The sequence below is a fragment of the Phoenix dactylifera genome, chromosome 1 (genome assembly GCF_051530095.1).
Source record: "Phoenix dactylifera cultivar Ajwa chromosome 1, Ajwa_hap1_PhDact_Kaust_v1.1, whole genome shotgun sequence".
Taxonomy (NCBI): domain Eukaryota; kingdom Viridiplantae; phylum Streptophyta; class Magnoliopsida; order Arecales; family Arecaceae; genus Phoenix; species Phoenix dactylifera.
Genome location: NC_143190.1, coordinates 5,097,585 through 5,115,706, shown reverse-complemented (window position 1 = coordinate 5,115,706; position 18,122 = coordinate 5,097,585). Strand labels below are relative to the sequence as shown.

Below are 18,122 nucleotides of genomic sequence, written 5' to 3'. Positions count from 1 at the left end.
TTTTAGCCATCACACCGTGTTTCTTTCTGTATCAATACTAACAGAAGCAAAAATGACTCATGTGCCAATAAATTCTAAAACATTACCGGTTTAATATGGATGAGCTTTTTAGACATTGATTGGCCAATCAAAAGGCAAGACAAGCAATATAGCACCGAACAAGGAGCAAGTAAAGTTCCCATAATACCAAAATCCTATAGCAATATAAGGTTATGTGTATGGGTTCGAATTGTATCTTTCACATGAAAAAATAATTCATCTTCTTTTGCAATATCAACCATTGGATCACGTAATAACCATTGATGGTTGATGCCGCGAGAAAAAGAACAATCATTCCTTGGCATGAAAGATACAACCTCATTCTTATGTGCAAACAATTTATCCACCTTAGAGCCTTTGGAAGTTCTATAGATTCCACCATCTCTCCCTCTCTCTCTCTCTCTCTCTATATATATATATATATACACACACACATGTATGCAGTATATATGTACGTAGGTAGGCATGTATCAATTGAATTTAGTATTATTCTCAATGCTTTGCCTGCATCTGCCACTGCTCAACTTGTACCGACTCTCTCTCTCTCTCTCTCTCTCTCTCCCCTATGGCGCTAGCGGCTGCTCGTTGCCGAGTCCACAAGCGGCAGAACGGAAGGAAGCGTAACAGAAAATGCTCTTTTTCCGACGGAACCCCGCAACGTGTCCGGGTTTTCTCGGAAACCGGCCATCCCAACCCCACTCCTCCGGCCGTGAGAAACGGTCACCCTTAACTTTCTCCATTTTACCAAAAATACCCTCCTCGTCTCTCACCGTACTCATTTGATCCCTACGATTCCTTTAATTTTCTTTTCCTTTTTATTCTCTAATCCGTTGATTCTTTTAACAAGGATTGACTAAATCAATCACAGCCGTATAACGCGCCCATGATCTGAGGGATTCATAAGGGGTAATTGTGTCATTTACCCTAAACCGCGCAGCGTCCATGAATTCGTAAATTTTGAAATTTAGCCCGTGACTGCACGGAGAGAGACAAAACGGTAATATGCTTCTGCTATTAAAAAAAATAAACGTAAAAATAAATAATTGTAAAATAAAAGAATTGTCCGCATAGGTCTTTCCACGTGGACTCATGATCCGCCGTTGCTCATGGCCAGATATGGAACTATCGATGGCAGCTGCTCCATCTGCATCGAAATCTTTCATGTGTCGTTGAATAATATTTAAATTTTTTAATTAAGATATAATTTATTTAAATATAGAAACTATAAAGTTCTCGTAAAAATTAATTAAAAAAAAAACAAATGGGCTCCCTCGTGGGCGCTCTTCATATCCTTCCTCTTTGGCATCTCTCGGGTTTTTCAGATGCAATGCATGCCCTCAGGCATTAGAGAGAGGAGAGAGAGGGGAGAGAGAGGGACAATGGACTCGGGACTCGGGTCCTCCTCAGTGCCATGGAGATGGATTGAGAGGCCACTCACCTTCCGTCTCTGCTGACTTCTCCTCTCTGCCACAATAAAGGAGTTGTACTGGAGCACAGTAAGATCCTCTTCCTACGGTTGCGTTGCTTTGATTTGTTTTATTTTGGTGGGGAAAAAAAAGCAGGGAGTGTTTCTCCTTCTCCATTTAACCTAAATGGTCAATTGGTAAGAGAAAAAAAGAAAGAAAGAGACTTTTGGAAATGGGCAGAGTTTGAAATCACCAGTTTTAATGTCTTTTATTCTTGAAATCACGAATTTTGTGTTTTTTTCTTTTTTGATATGGGGTTTGTTGTTTTATTTCTTGAATAGACGAAGATGATGATTTGCATGGAATGGGTTCTTGTAAAGGTGTGATTTTGGAGTGTTTCCTAAAAATTACTTTATTTTTTTTTTTAGAAAGATGAAAGCGGAAATGTTGATTTTTGAAGCAATTTTTTTTTGTCTGAAATCAATTTTGCATTTTGACTTGTTACAATGGAGGGTATGGTATGTCTTCTGTTTTAAATGACTGCTTCTTGTGTTTGAGGCTTCGTGCTGTTGATCAGATGTTCCCCCCTGATCTGGGTTCGAAGTGCTTGTGGCTAGTAAAATGCTCTTAGGGCGTTCATTGCTTCTGGTCCTGTATAAATTTTTTTGTTCTAATTTACCAGGGTAATTGGTCAAGAAGTGGTAAAGGGATTGCGGGAAGTATTATTGTGGTAACCCGGGCAAATGCTCTTATTAATTTTCTTATCCTTTATCTTTGCTAAAGAAATTTAGTAACAGTTGCTTTTGTTGCATGAGTTTGGATTTTGAATTCAAATTAATGGGCCCTCATCCTCTTTCTTTTCTTCTCAGTATAGAACTTTTTAGTCCCACTTACTTGTTAATTCTTGGTTTTCCTCTACTTTGCATGTGCAGGGGACGGGGATACGATGAAATGGATTTCTCTGAGTTGACGAAGGTTATCTTCAATAGAATTCGAAAGCTTGAGCCAGAGAATGCTATCAAAATCTTAGGGTGCCTTTTCTTGAAGGCACCGAGCGAGCAGCAGATGATTCAAGTAGCTTTAGGCCCCGAGGAGGAAATCCATTCCATTATTGATGATGCAAAGGCCACACTCAGCATGCTATCTTCTAAGTCAATTTTAGCTCAATCCATTCCTGATCATGCATACCCAATCGGTTCTTTCGGTTCTTTCTCCACTGCTGGGCCATGCCCCTTCTCTTCCCCTGCTGCTACTATTCGTGTCCCTGCCCCTTACTTGGAGCCTCAGCTTACTTCTGATCAGCGACCGCCCATCCACAACCTGGATTTTGCCCCTCTTCATCCATATTCTAACTCCATTGGAGATGACTATACTCTTCATAGCCAAGCTCGGCTATCAAGATTGGAGGAGCAGCTGGATCCTGTGCACTCCATGGGATCGGAGTACCTTGGCAATTATTACTACCAGGAGGATGGTCTGGGCGGTGGTTTGGCTTCAAGAACCAGTGGGAGATCACCCAACTTCCCAGAATTCCCTTTCAAGGCTTGCCATTACTTCTACAAGGGATACTGCAAGCATGGTGCCAACTGTAGGTACTTTCATGGTCACTCCATCCCAGATGGCCAATCCCAGATATACGGCCCGAACCTGAATGAGATGGAAAGCGAAGACCATGGTGTCTCACCTAGATCACTGGAGAAGCTTGAAATGGAGCTTACAGAGCTCTTGAAGGAAAGGAGAGGGATGCCTGTTTCTATTGCTTCATTGCCTATGTTGTATTTTGAGAAGTATGGTAGGAATCTTCAGGCAGAGGGGTACCTAAGTGAAAGCCAGCGGCATGGGAAATCAGGCTTCAGCTTGACAAAGTTGCTTGCCCGCTTGAAGAATAGTATCCGACTCATAGATAGGTATTTACATGTACTTCTTTGGGAATTTCCTGTGCCTGTTTTCTTGTCTATAAAAGCGTAAAAGACTGAGCTGATTGTGATTAACTGTCCTGATTTAACTTACATTTGAAGGGTAACAAAACCCATATATGCGGTCTCTCTCTCTCTCTCTCTATATATATATGTATGTATGTATATAGATATGTATACATATATATATATATATACATATATATAGATGTATGCATATATATATATACACATATATGAATATGTATATATGTATATGTAATATGTATATATGTATATGTATACACACACACATATATCTGTGTGTGTGTGCATGTGCATGCGCGTGCGCACATGTGCGTGTCCAGATAAACAGAATTATTCTGGCATTACCTGGGCTGTTGGGCATATACATAGCTTTTACTCTTCAAGTAATCAAAAATACACATGGGTGCACACACAAAAATGATATACAGTAGACCCTTGATGGTAGTTTATATAATTTCCCTGCCTCCTTAGCTAAAGTTTATTCTGGAATTGCAGGCCCCATGGCCAGCATTCAGTAATATTAGCAGAGGATGCCCCAAGGTACATGGACTACAGGAATGAGAATGGTGATCCTGGAGTAACACCTGCGAGCTCTCATCAGATTTATCTTACATTTCCAGCAGAAAGCACTTTCACTGAGGAAGATGTTTCTAACTATTTCGAGTAACTAGATGTCAAGCAGTATTGTTCATTAAGAGAGTTTTCATGTGTTGTTTTCCCCATTTCTAACTCTGTACCTGTCTTTTCTCCTGTATTTATCAGGCAATATGGGCCAGTTCATGATGTGAGAATTCCTTGCCAAGAGAAACGTATGTTCGGGTTTGTAAGCTTCCTGTACCCAGAGACTGTGAAACTAATATTGACAAAGCGAAATCCCCATTACATCTCTGGTGCTCGTGTTCTAGTTAAGCCATACAAGGAGAAGTCAAGGATCATTGACAGGTAACTACTTGTCAGTAACATGCCTGTCAACTTTCTCAATTCAACAAAACTCGATGAATCTCATTGCTTAAAAAACTTTCTCGATCTTGGAACTGTTACATGAGCAACCTTTGAAAAGACTTATGATGTTGCTTGTGCTGGATTTTCTGTTGTCACTCTTATATCAAGCATCTGCAACTTTATTATTATCCAAATACCATTGATGTCGCAAGCATTTGCCTATATTCTATGGCTTGACATCATTTTACGTTCCATGTAGACATCCTTTTTTGACATTTCATGTGGCATATATGTTCTACAAAGGGCATAATGAAGGAGCCAGGTTCGTCCTGTCCTGGATAGCAGAAAATCAACCATCATGTAATGCAAATGTTTCTGTCATTCAAGTGCTTGAGATGATGCTCTTGTATGATCCTGCCTAGCAGAGTTGAAGAACATGATCATCACCTCAGATGAACTTTTGAACTACCTGTTTAGATATCCGTGTTTGACATAAACATGAAAGCTTGCTGGATTGGTTTCTACTTCTAATTTGGGTGTTTATGTTGTGTGCCTATGTGTTTCTTTTGCAATTTAGAGGTGCAAATTGTTGGCTCAGCCGGTTATCTGTAGGTGCATCTCAGGTCATCGTGTTTCTTTCTCAATTTTCAAATGAGAGTCTTGTAATATTAGAAAGCTCCATTTCTCTAGCGACTCTTGCCAAGGTCATGATCATGTCAACTTTGAAGGAAAGATCAGGATTCTCAAAAATAATAAAAATGCTAGGAAGGTGTCAGAAGTACAGTAGTACACTAGGATTTGAGTAAGAAGGTAACGATACTGTAACAAGAAGGTTTGACTTTCTCCATGTTCCAAAAATTAAAACTGAATTATACCAAGTCAGATATTGGGATAAAATGAAGAAGTTCATACGTCACTTTAACTTAAAAATTTATAGGTTTATGGGGCTGTGGCAAATTGCAAATCTTTTCCTTGAATTTTAAATTGCACTATTGTTTAATCTTGCCAAACTACACTCTGTCAATCACTGCTTTTAGATTTTGGATTGTGGTGTTTCCAGCACCAAACAAGGTTCTAAAACCAGGTTTTGGTTTTGGGACTCTAGATAGAGTTTTAATTTCAATAGTTTTGGACCTCCAATTTTCATATTTTTGGTCAAAAATGTGCAAAAAAATTGAGCAAAAGAAAAAATCAAGATAAAGTTTTAAACATCATTTTATTGTGTTTTATCTAAGACTATATTTTGCATAGTTTGGATAGTTTCAGGTTGAAAGTAAATTGTTTTGATGCATTATATATTACACCTTTCTTTATTTTTTTGTAATTTTCACAAGTTCTCTATATTTTAACAATTTCACATATTTGCTCTAATTTTTGCATTTAATCAAACTTGTCTTTAAACATACTTCGTACTATTTCATTCTAATGACCTGTTTAAGGAAGAAAGAAATGTGCCTAAGCTTATTTCATTGTATTTCATTATAATAACTCATCTACGCAAGAAGCCAAGGAAAAAGCTGTTTGAGCATATTTTTTATTCTATTTAATTAGAATAACCCATCTAAGCAAGAAAAAACATATACAAATAAAATGCCATTTCATTTCACTATTTCATTGTAATGCATAATTATATTCTAAAAGAAGAGGAAAAAGGAACCTATGCAAGTAAGATCATGGGAACACATAACAGAATGTAATATCGTCAAATTAGTACACTGATCAATATTGCATCTTGTCTCCTCTAATAACAAAGCTTAGTGAAAAAAAGTAGATTAGAACATTATAGCCTTAGATAAATGTGATATTGAATGATGATGTTTTTTTAAGAAAACACTAGCAAATTATGTATAGAGCTAGACTTGGCTACACTTGAGTAGATCTCCACTCAGATCCGATTAGGTCTACATTGGACAATGGAGGTCCTATATCAGTGATCCAAGTTGTTGTTGTGTTTACTTGTGAAACAGAAAGAAAATCAAAAACCATAAGTGTTTTGGTCTATGTGTGTGTGTTTACTTGTGAAACAGAAATAAAACCAAAAGCCATCAGTTTTGGTCAATTTCATTTGAAACTGTTGAAACTAGCTAACCAACCATAGCTGAAAATTTCAATTAGTTTTGGACAGGTCACAGGCCTTGTCCGAAATGGATAGGTTTCAAATGAAACCTCAAACCTTGGCACCAAAATGCTAGGTGTAGTTTAGGTTTGTTCTAAGTGGAAACTTGGGTTTCTGCTTCAGGCTAGTTTGCAATATATGGTTGACTTTAAGATTTGTTTTTGCCATTATGCGCTTAATGGTGCATTAAAAGGTTATCATGGAGCAATTACGAATCTCAAGTCCCTATGCACTACAAGCAAGTGTAGTGGAAACTTAGTGTTTGCTTTTTAGGGGGCTTTAACTGCAACTTGGAAAAGCTAGAGTTGGATGGTAAAATATATTAAGTTACATATTGGACTTGTTGATTTGAGTGGATAATCGAATTTTCTTGTAGATGCTTAGATTTATGAAACTTCAAAAGAAGAGGAAGTCAAAACATATTATAAGTGATGTAGCAATAAATGACCAAGGTGATGTGGCATGATTAAATTCGTCCAGCTCATGACCTATATGACGACCGAGGTACATTCTGAAATTTTTCAAGGTCTTCTAGTTGGCCCTATAGCTGATCTGAGAGAAGGACGAATAGACCAAAAGCAGCTGACCTCTAGTGTTGAAGCCTCTTAGCTGGGCCCGACAACTAGTTAGCTTGGCAATCAACCCAGGCTGAGCGGAACCTCCCCATGGTAGAGGCAGCTGGTCTCCTTCGTCCAAATATGTGTATGGTTCCAGCAATTCCATCATGTGTTAGATGGTTACGACACTTTCTTAGGCTATTACGCCATGTTAGCAGGTTGTTACAGTTACGACTCTGAATTTTTTAGGATATGATCTTAGAGATTTGGGATTCTGATTATAAATAGACCCAAGGACCCTTCAAGTAAGGTAGTGAAAAAGCTCCTAGTTGAATGACGCTTTGTTTCTCTAATTCATTCTTCTTTTTCCTAGAGGTCCGAGGAGACACCTAGAATTGATTGGGACCTTCAAGAAGAAAAAAGTTTTCAGCTTGACTGAGTTGAGGAGACACCTTAGGATTGACTTTTGGACCTCTAGGATGAAAAGTCCTAGTATAAGCTAGGCTCTAATGGGAGGATGAACACTTGGCTTGATCACCTGGGTATTAGCTATTTAGAAGAACCCAATCGATTAAAGGCCTGAAGGCCCAAGCAGGACTATGGTCGTGCTATTCTCTATTTGTCTACAAGACAATCTCAAGCACTTTAAGCCTATTTGAGCATTATGGCCTTATTCAACTTAATATTATGGAATCCTAGCTTCACTTCGGCTCATCTTTAAGGAGTTACGACCTTCTATGGGAGTACCTCAGTATTTTGATCGGCATATTTTGGCAGATCTTTGAAGTACTTGTGGCTCTCTTCGCTAATCTTTGAGGATATTTCAACTTTATTTTACCTTGACTCATCTTGTTATGGTTTCATCTTATTAGGATCTCATCTTACTATGGTCTTATTTTCATATTCGCCTATCTACAAAGGCATTATGATTCTATGGTTCCATCTCAAAGCATTCAGTGGATCTCAAGCATTCGGAGCTATTGTACCTTGGCTTTCAAGTCACCTAGCTTTTTTCACCCAACCTGATAAATTTGCATCTATATCTATGTATCTCCACCCTGGTCTATCTCATCTCGACATTGCCGAGACAACTACAAACATTTAGAAAGTATATAAAAGAAAAGGTATGTGCAAGAGTAATTTTATTAATATTTACAAAGTATGCTTACAAAATAGGTCAAAGACTAGACGATACTTCACTATAAAAGAAGATAAGAACTGGCCGGGCTCTAGCCCTACAAAGTCAATGACTTTGGCAAGGTCACCCTGCTTAGAGGACTACCCTCTACCTTGTCATTGGGCCTCCATGATGGCACTAAGAATAAGGAGAAGACCTACTCCCTTGGATTCGAGGAGCTTGCCTCATCTTGTCACCCCCAGCGCAACTCTCACTAGTGATGAGGTAGATGAAGTCAGAGAGGAGCTTCGCCATTTTCCTCTAACATTCCATGAAGCCTTATAGGAACGAGTTGATCGAGCATTCGATAACTTCCTATTGATAGCCTGTTGAAACCTTGTACTCCTTTGCTGCTTTGAGGGCTCATGCCTCGACCTTGGCAACTTGTCGTCTCACCACCTGCAGCTCCCTCTTAGCCTCAGCAGCCCTCGAAACTCGGCCGCCTCAGTTTTATCTTTCATAGGCTTTAGCCTAGCCTCCACTTCAGCCATCTTCTGGTCAGTTGTATGTAGCACTGCTACAAGTTGTCGGTCGACGTTTGAAAATCAAAAGTTTTCATCCATCATAGCCACAATGCTAACGCCCTGCAAATGAAGAAAGATTAGTATCAGAGGTGGACCCTGAAGTCAAATTAGAGAAGTGTTGCCCTCAAGTTACCTGAGTTGTTTGTGAATTGGGCAGATCAGCAGCAATAATGTCCGCCAGCAAAATATTAGCGAATATGTTTGGTGTGACAAGTCTCAGAGGAGGAAATTGGGCATCTCCTCCCCAGATTGCGACTGCATCTGAAAAGACTTGGACAGATCCTTGGTGGCACAGCTCTCAGAAGATAGGCAACACGCGCCCAGAATTTGGGGTTCTACAAGTATGATGGAGATGATGGAGCATGGGTACTCCTTAAAATAGTGCCTTAATGGCTCAGATCAGCCCAACTCATCGGCTTCCGCAACTCCTTGACATAGTATGCATCGAATTGATAGTCCCCAGATGGTCGACAATGCCGTTGGATATTGGAGCAAACTGACTCGTTCTTTGGAACATTCCTACTAGAAATTTAATGCCCCTTTCAAGGAATAGAGAGTTTGGTGACGTAGTTACTTCCTTTGCCAGACCAAATAAGATGCTTTGGATTCGAAAGTGAGGGGACCAGTGATTGGGCAATAAATTACCGAGGTGATGTGGTGCGATTAGATTCATCCAGCTTATGACCTGTTTGGCGACCTATGTACATTCTGAGATTTTTCAATGTCTTCTAGTTGGCTTCCTAGTCGACCTGAGAGCTGTGATAAACGGACCAAAAGCAACTAACATCTAGAGTTGAAGCCTCCCAGATCGGTTCGACGACTAGTCAACTCAACAATCACTCCGAGCCAAGTGGAACATCGTGGCAGAGGCAGCTCGCCCCCCCCCCCCCCCCCCCCCCAATCTAAATGCACATGGGGTTCTAGCAATTACATCATGTATCAGGTGGTTACGACACGTCCTTGGGTTGTTTCGCCATATCAGTAGGTGGTTATAGCATGACCCTGAGTTTGTTAGGATATGATTCCAGAAGACTTGGGATTCCGGCTATAAATAGACCTAAAGACCCTCCAAGAAAGGTAATGAAAAAAAACTCTAGTTGAATGACACTTTGTTTCTCTAATTCATTCTTCTTCTTCCTCATCCCCCAACCATAGAAACCTCTTTAACTTAAACATCAGAGGCCCGACTGGAGCCAATTTGGCGAGCTCTTTGACCTTGTACCTGGGATTGTCAGCAACAATAAGCAAGAAAGGCGAGTATGGGGTAACGTAATTGGTTAGGCTGGTTGAGTCTTCTGTTATAAGTGGCCCATTGTAATGGCACAATCCAAGCATATATGCATGAGGGCCTCTAATGTGGTTCCCGTCAGCTAATCATTGAGGCAAAAGTGCATGCAGTTTCTTCATATTAGTATTTTTCTTTTTTCTTATTCAGTGAATCCAGATATGTTTATGAGTTGGATTGTTTGATGGTGGCACATTATTTATCATCATTTCTTCTCTGGTCAAGCTATTCTTTTTTTATGCTGGGATGTTTCATCCTGATAGTTCCATTTCAATAAAATTGTAGTTGCAGTCACCCACTTAGTTTAAGATTTTTAAATAGCTGCGTAAAACATCATGTAATGATGAAACATGCCTATAGCACATAGAGCGCCACACAAATGCGCCTTTTATTTTAATTTTAGATGTCATAATGGGTGATGCTAATATGTTTTTTTTCTCTATTGCAGAACCTATTTGGAGAAAGTTGAGCCTGCCATTTATCATCCTCACTATATTGAAATGGATCCTGTGCTCCATGCAAGTGAGTGGGCCTTCCGTGGAAGCAATATATATCTTTGTCATTTTCTTTTGTCTCATAAGTTCCTTCTTTTTATATTAGGAATTTCTTCATTTCAAAATTCAATAAATATCTTTTCCTTTTCTTATTAGTGCAAAGGGAATCTGGTAGATCCAGATTAATTAGAAGGCAGCAGATGGAGGAGCAGGAAAAATTGGCTGAAGTTGAGAGAAGGCATCTCTCTGAACTCAACTTAGCCATCAAACCACACTCTCAATTTTCCTATTTAAGTAAAATGGAGGAATTTGATGTCTCAGAAGGTCTGGCGAATTTTTCCTGATCGAAGAAAAAATGTTCTTATTTTTGGATTTGTCTTGTGCGCATGAAAAGTGTCTTCTCAATGTTTGTCCAGGTCCAAATAACTTCCTGATGGCAGATCATTTCAGCTATATGCTTGATGCTCTGAACAATGAATCCACAAGTGATAATAAAAATAAACATTCAAGCAACGGTCATGGTGAGCAGGAGAGGTAAGCTGAAGCAGTTGATTTGCTTGGGAGAAAAATAGTAACTGCCGCCAAACTAGAAGCTTGTATTTATTCTTAACTACATTTTTATAGAATTGGTTCCTTAAACATAAGTTATATTTGTTAGTATCCCACAACCACAACTTTGAATTTGTTCATTGTCCACCCATGTGTTGATAACTCCATCGATATTTTATATAACAATAAGGTAGAACCAGTATGGTAGCAACACAGAGAAAAAAACAAGGTAGGAAGTAGTTTGAGAATATATCCTGTTGCCTTCAATCACCTTGTATAGAACTGGTTCTGCTTAGTTGCAATCAAGGTGGGTGGAAAATTTGATTATGGTGGAAAAATTTAGCTTTTAGGTTAAGAAAAATTTTGAGCTTTTATCATTTAATTTGTGTTTACTGGGTTCATTCAATGGTTTTTCCAAATAGATCTCCACAATGGACATGCTCTCTATTAATAATTTTCTTTAGAGTTACTTTTATATTGTGTTTATTTCTTTGTCATGGAGGATCGTCTTCACCATTATAGATTAGGATCTTCTCCTGAAAATAAGCTAATGGATTTTGGGTACTCGTTGTTTGCAGCAGCCAAATTGATCTTCCAGAGAGCCCGTTTGCATCACCACCAGTAGAAAGCAGGATTTCTGCAGTCATATAAAGAATCACTGAAACAAGTTGAAAAACATAGAGTCTATTCTCCAGTTAGATAAAGACAGTTTCATCTGCTAACTTATTTAACTGATAAGATCCTAGCTAGTTGTATACCCAATAGTCAGAAGAACTGATGCTTCTCTGCAAGTTGCTATTGGAGAAGGCTGAAGTAATGATACAGCTAAAAATGGTCCAAACTTCACTGTTATCAAAGAAGCATGATTTCGGTGATGTCTCAGAAAAGAGGTTACATATGGAGGAATTGAAGCCAGCAAACATGCAGGATTCAGAAAGTAGTTGGTGGTTAAATTAGGCCAACATTAAGAAGCCGGTGAGAATGGCCATTTAAGGCGAATGGTTTTTCTTGGCAAATGTTGTGGATATCTTAGGTCAGCTGCAAATAAATTAGGAGTACCTCGGAGAAAGATATGATATAAAAAGGTGGTGTTTCTAGTTTTAATGAATTTGGAACTGTGATTTATTTTGTGATTTTCCATACTGTAATCTAAACAAGAACCCAAAAGTTGTGGATAAGACTGCTCTTTCTAAAATTTATGATGTCCTGTTCTGGCTTGGTACTTATACATCCTAATTTGCGAAAGTCTATGCAGGAATCCAGTTGGTGGATTTCATTCTTAGCAAGTGCATATCGAGTCAAGTTATTGTTTTGTTTGTGACGAGATGCTAAAGTTCTGTGCTTGCAAGGAAAAAATAAATACTTGCATCATGTGGTTTTTGTCATTTGTGATACACAAAAGCTGTGGGGCTTACAGAGCCACCTAAAACCAATACTGAAATAAATACTGTTTGGCCTCAAAGGCATGCGGGGGTGCTGGGTCTCTTTCATTCCAGCTCTTGACAATTATTTTGCCTCCTTTTACTCTGTCCATATCCAAGACCAAATGGGTAATGTTCCTGAAATGGAGCTCTGAATCACTCGCATAAAATTGTCTCACATCATGTTCTTGTTGCGGTGCACAGAGAGAGAGAGAATCTGTGCATTTATAAGGAAAGAATTCTTGTTGCGAACTAATTGGTCATTTTATATCTGAATGGTGCAGATTTCTTTGACCCCATGAAGGAGAAAGAGTGTGTTTTTTTTTTTTCCTTTTTTTTGCTGCTACAGGAATGTTCGTCTCCATATGATATGCATATAAGAGAAGTCTCAGCATGTCTCACCGGTCATGCTATCTACCTAGAAGATATTGTCGATATCTGTTCCTTCGCATGTTGTAGAAGCATTGAGAAAAAGGAAAGGAAAGGCGGCTCTTAGGAAGGTACGTAGTGAACTAGAGCTAGAAAGGTCCAAAATGGACCTCAACAGGCCTGGTTTTCAAGGGGCTTCGACGGAGAGCCCTTCAGAGAATCAAGGGAATTTTGGGCATGTGTTAGAGGATCCTTCTAGGGATCTTCATCAAGAATGTGATATGTTGGGGGAGGGGGTTTCCAGCCTCCTTCTGCCAGGGTCTAATAAAAATATTAATGTAGATCAGTAGGGGTGTGGCCAAGCCCCTTTTTGTCAAGTATGCTAGATCATTGATTGGTCAGTTTTGTCCAGGGGTGTGTGCCCTTCTTGAGGATAGAATTTCGAAGGAGTCTATGCCTCAGATTAAATAGATGATAGCCCCAGTTTGGGACCATTAAATACATGGTGTTGGCTGTTGGTTTATCAGATGGAATGACTGTTGCTTGGCGTAAAGATGCTGGGGAAGATTACTTTCATGCATGCAGACTCGTAGGGTCCTCTCTTTGGGCTTACCGCTTCTCTTGATTGGGGACTTTAATGTCATCCTTAATGCTGATGACAAAGGGGTGGGGGGGTGGGGGTGTCAAATCCTTTAAGGTAGATCGTGATATTCGGAAATTCTCGGCTTTCATTCGTACCAAAGGGCTTATTGACTTGGGATTTCAGGGGCTTTTGCCTTTGAAGATTGGCTTGACCTTTATCCTAAATATCAAGTTAGTCACCTCATTAGATTTGCGTCTAACTATTGCCCACTTTTGATTTTAATATGGAGTCAGCGACAAAGATCTATGTATTCTTTCCATTTGAAAGGTTTTAGCTGATCTGTGATGATATTCTGGAGGGGGTAAGGGAGGCATGATGCTGTGAAGGTTCTTATTCTCCGGGAGTCAGACTATCTAAATTGTTATCTAATGTCAAACATAAAGTTGGGCAGTAGAATAAGACAAAGGTTGGAAATATTTCAGAAAAGCTGCAGCTATTAATGCTAGTATTCTCGACCTTCAAGAATTAGAGGCATGGAAAGGCGGGCTAATGCATGAGCGGCACATGTTACTATTTTCTTAACTGCATGCATTCAATAAAAATCTTTGTATGTAGAAAGTTTTGTGGAGACAGAAATCTAAAGTGCTGTGGTTTGAAGCAAGGGATACTAATACTTGCTTTTTAAATAGATCCACAATGCTGTGAGGACAAAGCAATAGGATCATGGCCCTACAAAGTGAAGTAGGTAATATGAGGGTAATCATTTTAAAGCTAGATAGTGGTCGGAGTGGCAGCTAGATGAGGAGTATATCCCTCAGGTGGCACATACACTCACAAATGTTAAATTGAGGCCTTAATCACTTTTGTTACTAAGGATGAAATTGAGGTGGATCAACGCACCCTGATAAAGCAACTGGTCCAGATGGGTTTCAATCTCTTTTTTTTTTCTTTTAGGAATTTTGGCCTAGTATAAAGAAAGAGGTGGTTGATGCTATTAAATACTTTTTAAAATCTGCTTCTATGCCTGCATCTTGGAAACATATGTATATAGCCTTGCTTTCTAAGAAATTTAATCCCTTATATATTGTGGACTATCACCCTATCAGCCTTTGCAATACATTTTACAAAATTGTCGCAAAAATCCTTGCCATTAATTTCTCCTACTCATGGTGCTTTCAAGCAAGGGAAGAATATTATTAATGATAATGAACTTCTCTCCCAAGAGTTAATTCACTCTTTGATGAAAGCCACACGAACTTGAAGTTTAATGTTAATTAAAGTAGATATGGAGAAAGCATTCGATAGGATCCACTAGAAATATTTGATTCGAATACTTCATCAATTTTAATTCCACCATAGATTCATCACATGGGTCATTGCATACATAACACAACCTCAGTTTGCTTTACTTATAAATGGTTCTCCTATGGAATGATTTTATACAATGTGTGGATTGCGGCAAGGGTGTCTCTTATCTCCTTATATTTTCATTCTATGCTTGGAGATATTATCTGCCTCCTTGCAAAGTGCTATTCAGAAGAATTTGCCTCATGGTATGCTGTACCGTACCATATCAGACGGTACCGAATGTACCATACTATACCATTCCGATATCGGTATCGGAACCGGTGGCCTACCGACACTCGGTACGCCATGTGTGCCGCGTACCGTACCGTACCGATACTATGATAGTATGGCACCGGTACGGAGTTCTACCAATATAGCAAACCTTGATTTGCCTCAAGTTTATTGCCCGTAGCCTTAAGGTCCATTTTTCTCTCATATCTATTATGTAGAAGACTACTTATTGGTCGCTTGAGCTACAGTGAGGGATGCTTTAACATTAAAATTATCACTTGAGGCTTATTATTCAGTGTCTAGGTAGGCTATCAATGTTGCAAAGGTCCCACATCATTTTGAGCCCTTCAGTCCATAGCTCAATCAAGGAGCAAATACAACAGATATTTCACATGCCATTCAAGAGAGGAACCTGGCACTATTTAGGTGTTCCGTTATCAGTTTCCAAATTATCGCCTATTGATTTTAATTTTTTGATGGATAAATTGGGGTCTAAGATTGCGGGGTGGAGATGGAGGGCCCTATCCTTTGCTGGAAGGATAACTGTTCTACAATCCGTATTATCTTTTATTCCATTATATGCCATATCCTCTTAATTTTTCTCTTAGTGGTTAAAACAATAGAAAAGGAGTTCAGGGCTTTTTTATGGGGGCACTCACCGATCAGAGGGGAGTGCATCTCCTCTCTTGGTCTACATTTTGCAAGCTAAAGTGCCAAGGAAGCCTTAGCCTTCATGCTCTGCGGTCTAGGCAGCAGGCTTTACTTGAGAGGGCTGCAGTCAATATGGCTTGCATCCTAATACTTTGTGGGCTTGGTAGGTAAAATCTAAATATCATTTTCCAGGGAGCTGGGTTCGGTATCGAACACCAAGCAATTGCTGTCATATGGGCAACAATGTCCTTTTAAGTGCCAAACTGCAGCATCACTTTATCAAGTTGATCGGAACCCAAAATTCTATTAATGTTTATAATGACCTTGGTACGAGAATCCGTATAGATGTATATTTAGTTCTATATCAATTATTCGCTGGATAGATCTTAAATATTTATACAAAATCAAGAAATTCAAATAATACCTTTCAACTAGCCATTTTAAATAAGAACTTGCCATAAATGTGGGTCTTAAGCGGTTGGCTGCCTGTTTTAATGATAATAAGATGACTGGCAATTATCAAACTGCCTGTGCCAAAGGGCCTGTGGGCTGATCAGCTGTGCTTCAAAAACCCCAACAGTCACTGTTAATGACATAGAACAAGTGCTAAAAAATTCCTAATCAATATGGAGGATAAGAGTTTACTTAGCTATGGAAATTCCAGGTCCCAATGAGAGTCAAATGCTTTTGGTGGAAACTTAAGCGGTATCATATTCCTTGCAAAAATGTGACTTGCGTGCAAACACCGTAGAGGACCGTCAGCACGTTATCATAACATGTCCATTTGCTATGCCGTGTCGGCATCAAATGGCTACGATATCTTAGCTTAAATTCCCTTTACTTCTTTGCCAGCATTGAACTCGTTGTTGGATCATGCCCAGGTAGAGAATGGGGTTAATGCTCGAAATGCTAGAATCTTTCACCAGCAATTAATGCTTCCACAGTACTTGTTTAGAAAACTTTCTTATTTTCATGAGGTAGGCAGGGATGGAGTCATCAACAACCATTCAAAGCACTGGGGCGGCTCATTAGTGCCTAATCAGCACTACCATAATCATAGGTTGCTCTCTTGGTTGTCGCCCCACCCTTTGGGATGTTGATGATTAACTTCGATGGTCAGGAACCTGTAAACACCACTCTCAAAATTCCAACGAAACAGCCGTTAACACCACTCTTCACCTGTAAACAAGCCTACACGTTTGCTGACTCTTCTCCTTTTTTTCCTCTGCATTTTTGGCACTCGTATGGTGTTCTTTTTAATTTTTCATTTTAATTTCTTTTCCTCTCTCTGCTGTAAGAACTGATAATGTTTGAGGTGCAATGAAATTATTGTTGGGTATTACAATCATGATCATTTGCTTTCTTATCAACAGCATAGCTGCGGGACTCTTTCAACGAGTCGTGGACAATTATGACCTCATTAGAGTATCCATGTTCCGGTTGTTCTGTTATTTCTCCAAGGTTGTTGCTTCTATCCGTCTCACTGTCTCCATGGTTGCTCAGTTCTGGTTCACTACCATTCTGGTTCTTCTGTTTCATGACTTTGGGGGGAACCAAACAATTCGTGCCTTCATTCTCCATATCTACATATTCACTGTTTAATGGTTTGAAGCGGACTTTACCAACCTTTCTAGCATTTGCTTCCAATATCTGTACATAAAGAACCACATTGAATTAAGCAGAGGCTACACCTGGGCAGGTTTACTGAGAATTTACCCTCTCATGACAGAAAAGGACTGAAAAAGACTGAAAATTACAGAAAGCTTGGTCCACACATACTAGTAAATGAACTTGGCCACCTTTCTTGTATGAAACAAAATGACAAGAAAACCTTCGAGATCATTTAGAAACGATCAAAAACAGCCTATGATTTAAAAAAATACAAGCACACGTACAAAAACTATAACATAAAACTGAAAATGATTTAGTGGTGGTTGCTTTCAGAAAGAGGACTGACCAGAAATTTTCAAATAATTTCTATGAATTAACTGAGACCTGTACATATAAAACTGCCAGAAGACATGGCATTCAACAGTCTTCAAAAGCTAATAATTATATGAAACAGCAAAGTAAATGGCAATCAATTTAAATATGCAAGCAATTACTTACTTAAAAATCGATAAATTAGCAGTCAGTTTCAGATCTCTAACAGATGATTATGTAATAAGAGACCTGACCAGCTAAATCAAGACCAGCAACAATTACCATAAAATTAAATCAAATATTTTTTGGCTTATAGAGATCTAAAGATTAGAGCCCACAAAAGTAGGTTAGCAACATGGCTCTAGGGAATTCACATTTCAGCCGTAAGATCAATAAGTTTCGCCAGATTGTCTGATGCCAAATTTTTATCTAAACTGCTTCTGAATAATTAACTTGGATCCTGAATAGCTTGTTATGTCAACTATCAAGTGCAGGTTATCTATGGGATCAGACCCTTGCAACAAAAATGAAATGCACACTGGTTGGGTCTAAGTAGAAGATCAAA

The 18,122-nt window shown here is 39.0% G+C and overlaps 2 protein-coding genes across 4 annotated transcripts in view; one reads left to right on the top strand and one right to left on the bottom strand.

Annotated features, from left to right (window-relative positions):
- The first annotated feature begins 1,293 nt into the window (after positions 1-1,293).
- Positions 1,294-12,227, top strand: LOC103700866 (zinc finger CCCH domain-containing protein 18-like). 3 transcript variants are annotated; one of them, XM_088718433.1, is made up of 8 exons: positions 1,294-1,535; positions 2,378-3,352; positions 3,884-4,051; positions 4,151-4,330; positions 10,438-10,511; positions 10,640-10,807; positions 10,900-11,017; positions 11,611-12,227. In XM_088718433.1, exons 2-8 carry the CDS (start codon positions 2,397-2,399, stop codon positions 11,681-11,683), a joined length of 1,737 nt encoding a protein of 578 aa, XP_088574559.1. In that variant the 5' UTR covers positions 1,294-1,535; positions 2,378-2,396; the 3' UTR covers positions 11,684-12,227. The 3 variants fall into 3 exon arrangements, with proteins under 3 accessions (XP_088574559.1, XP_088574562.1, XP_088574560.1); XM_088718434.1 differs by having other exon boundaries at positions 1,360-1,535; positions 11,614-11,834; XM_088718436.1 differs by lacking the exons at positions 10,640-10,807; positions 10,900-11,017 and having other exon boundaries at positions 1,295-1,535.
- A 4,657-nt stretch (positions 12,228-16,884) lies between these two features.
- LOC103700867 (putative DUF21 domain-containing protein At3g13070, chloroplastic) overlaps positions 16,885-18,122 on the bottom strand; it is a 33,064-nt gene continuing 31,826 nt past the window's right edge. Inside the window, exon 14 of the mRNA XM_008782763.5 lies at positions 16,885-17,284. Coding sequence (XP_008780985.3) covers positions 16,961-17,284 — 324 coding nt within the window. The 3' untranslated portion in view covers positions 16,885-16,960. The remainder of the gene's footprint in view (positions 17,285-18,122) is intronic.

Bases quoted from the DNA above. Each gene is read 5' to 3' on its own strand.
- LOC103700866 (XM_088718433.1), top strand. From the start codon at position 2,397: ATGGATTTCTCTGAGTTGACGAAGGTTATCTTCAATAGAATTCGAAAG. The intron at 3,353-3,883 runs GTATTTACATGT...CTGGAATTGCAG, and splicing joins AGTATCCGACTCATAGATAG to GCCCCATGGCCAGCATTCAG. The intron at 4,052-4,150 runs GTAACTAGATGT...TGTATTTATCAG, and splicing joins GATGTTTCTAACTATTTCGA to GCAATATGGGCCAGTTCATG.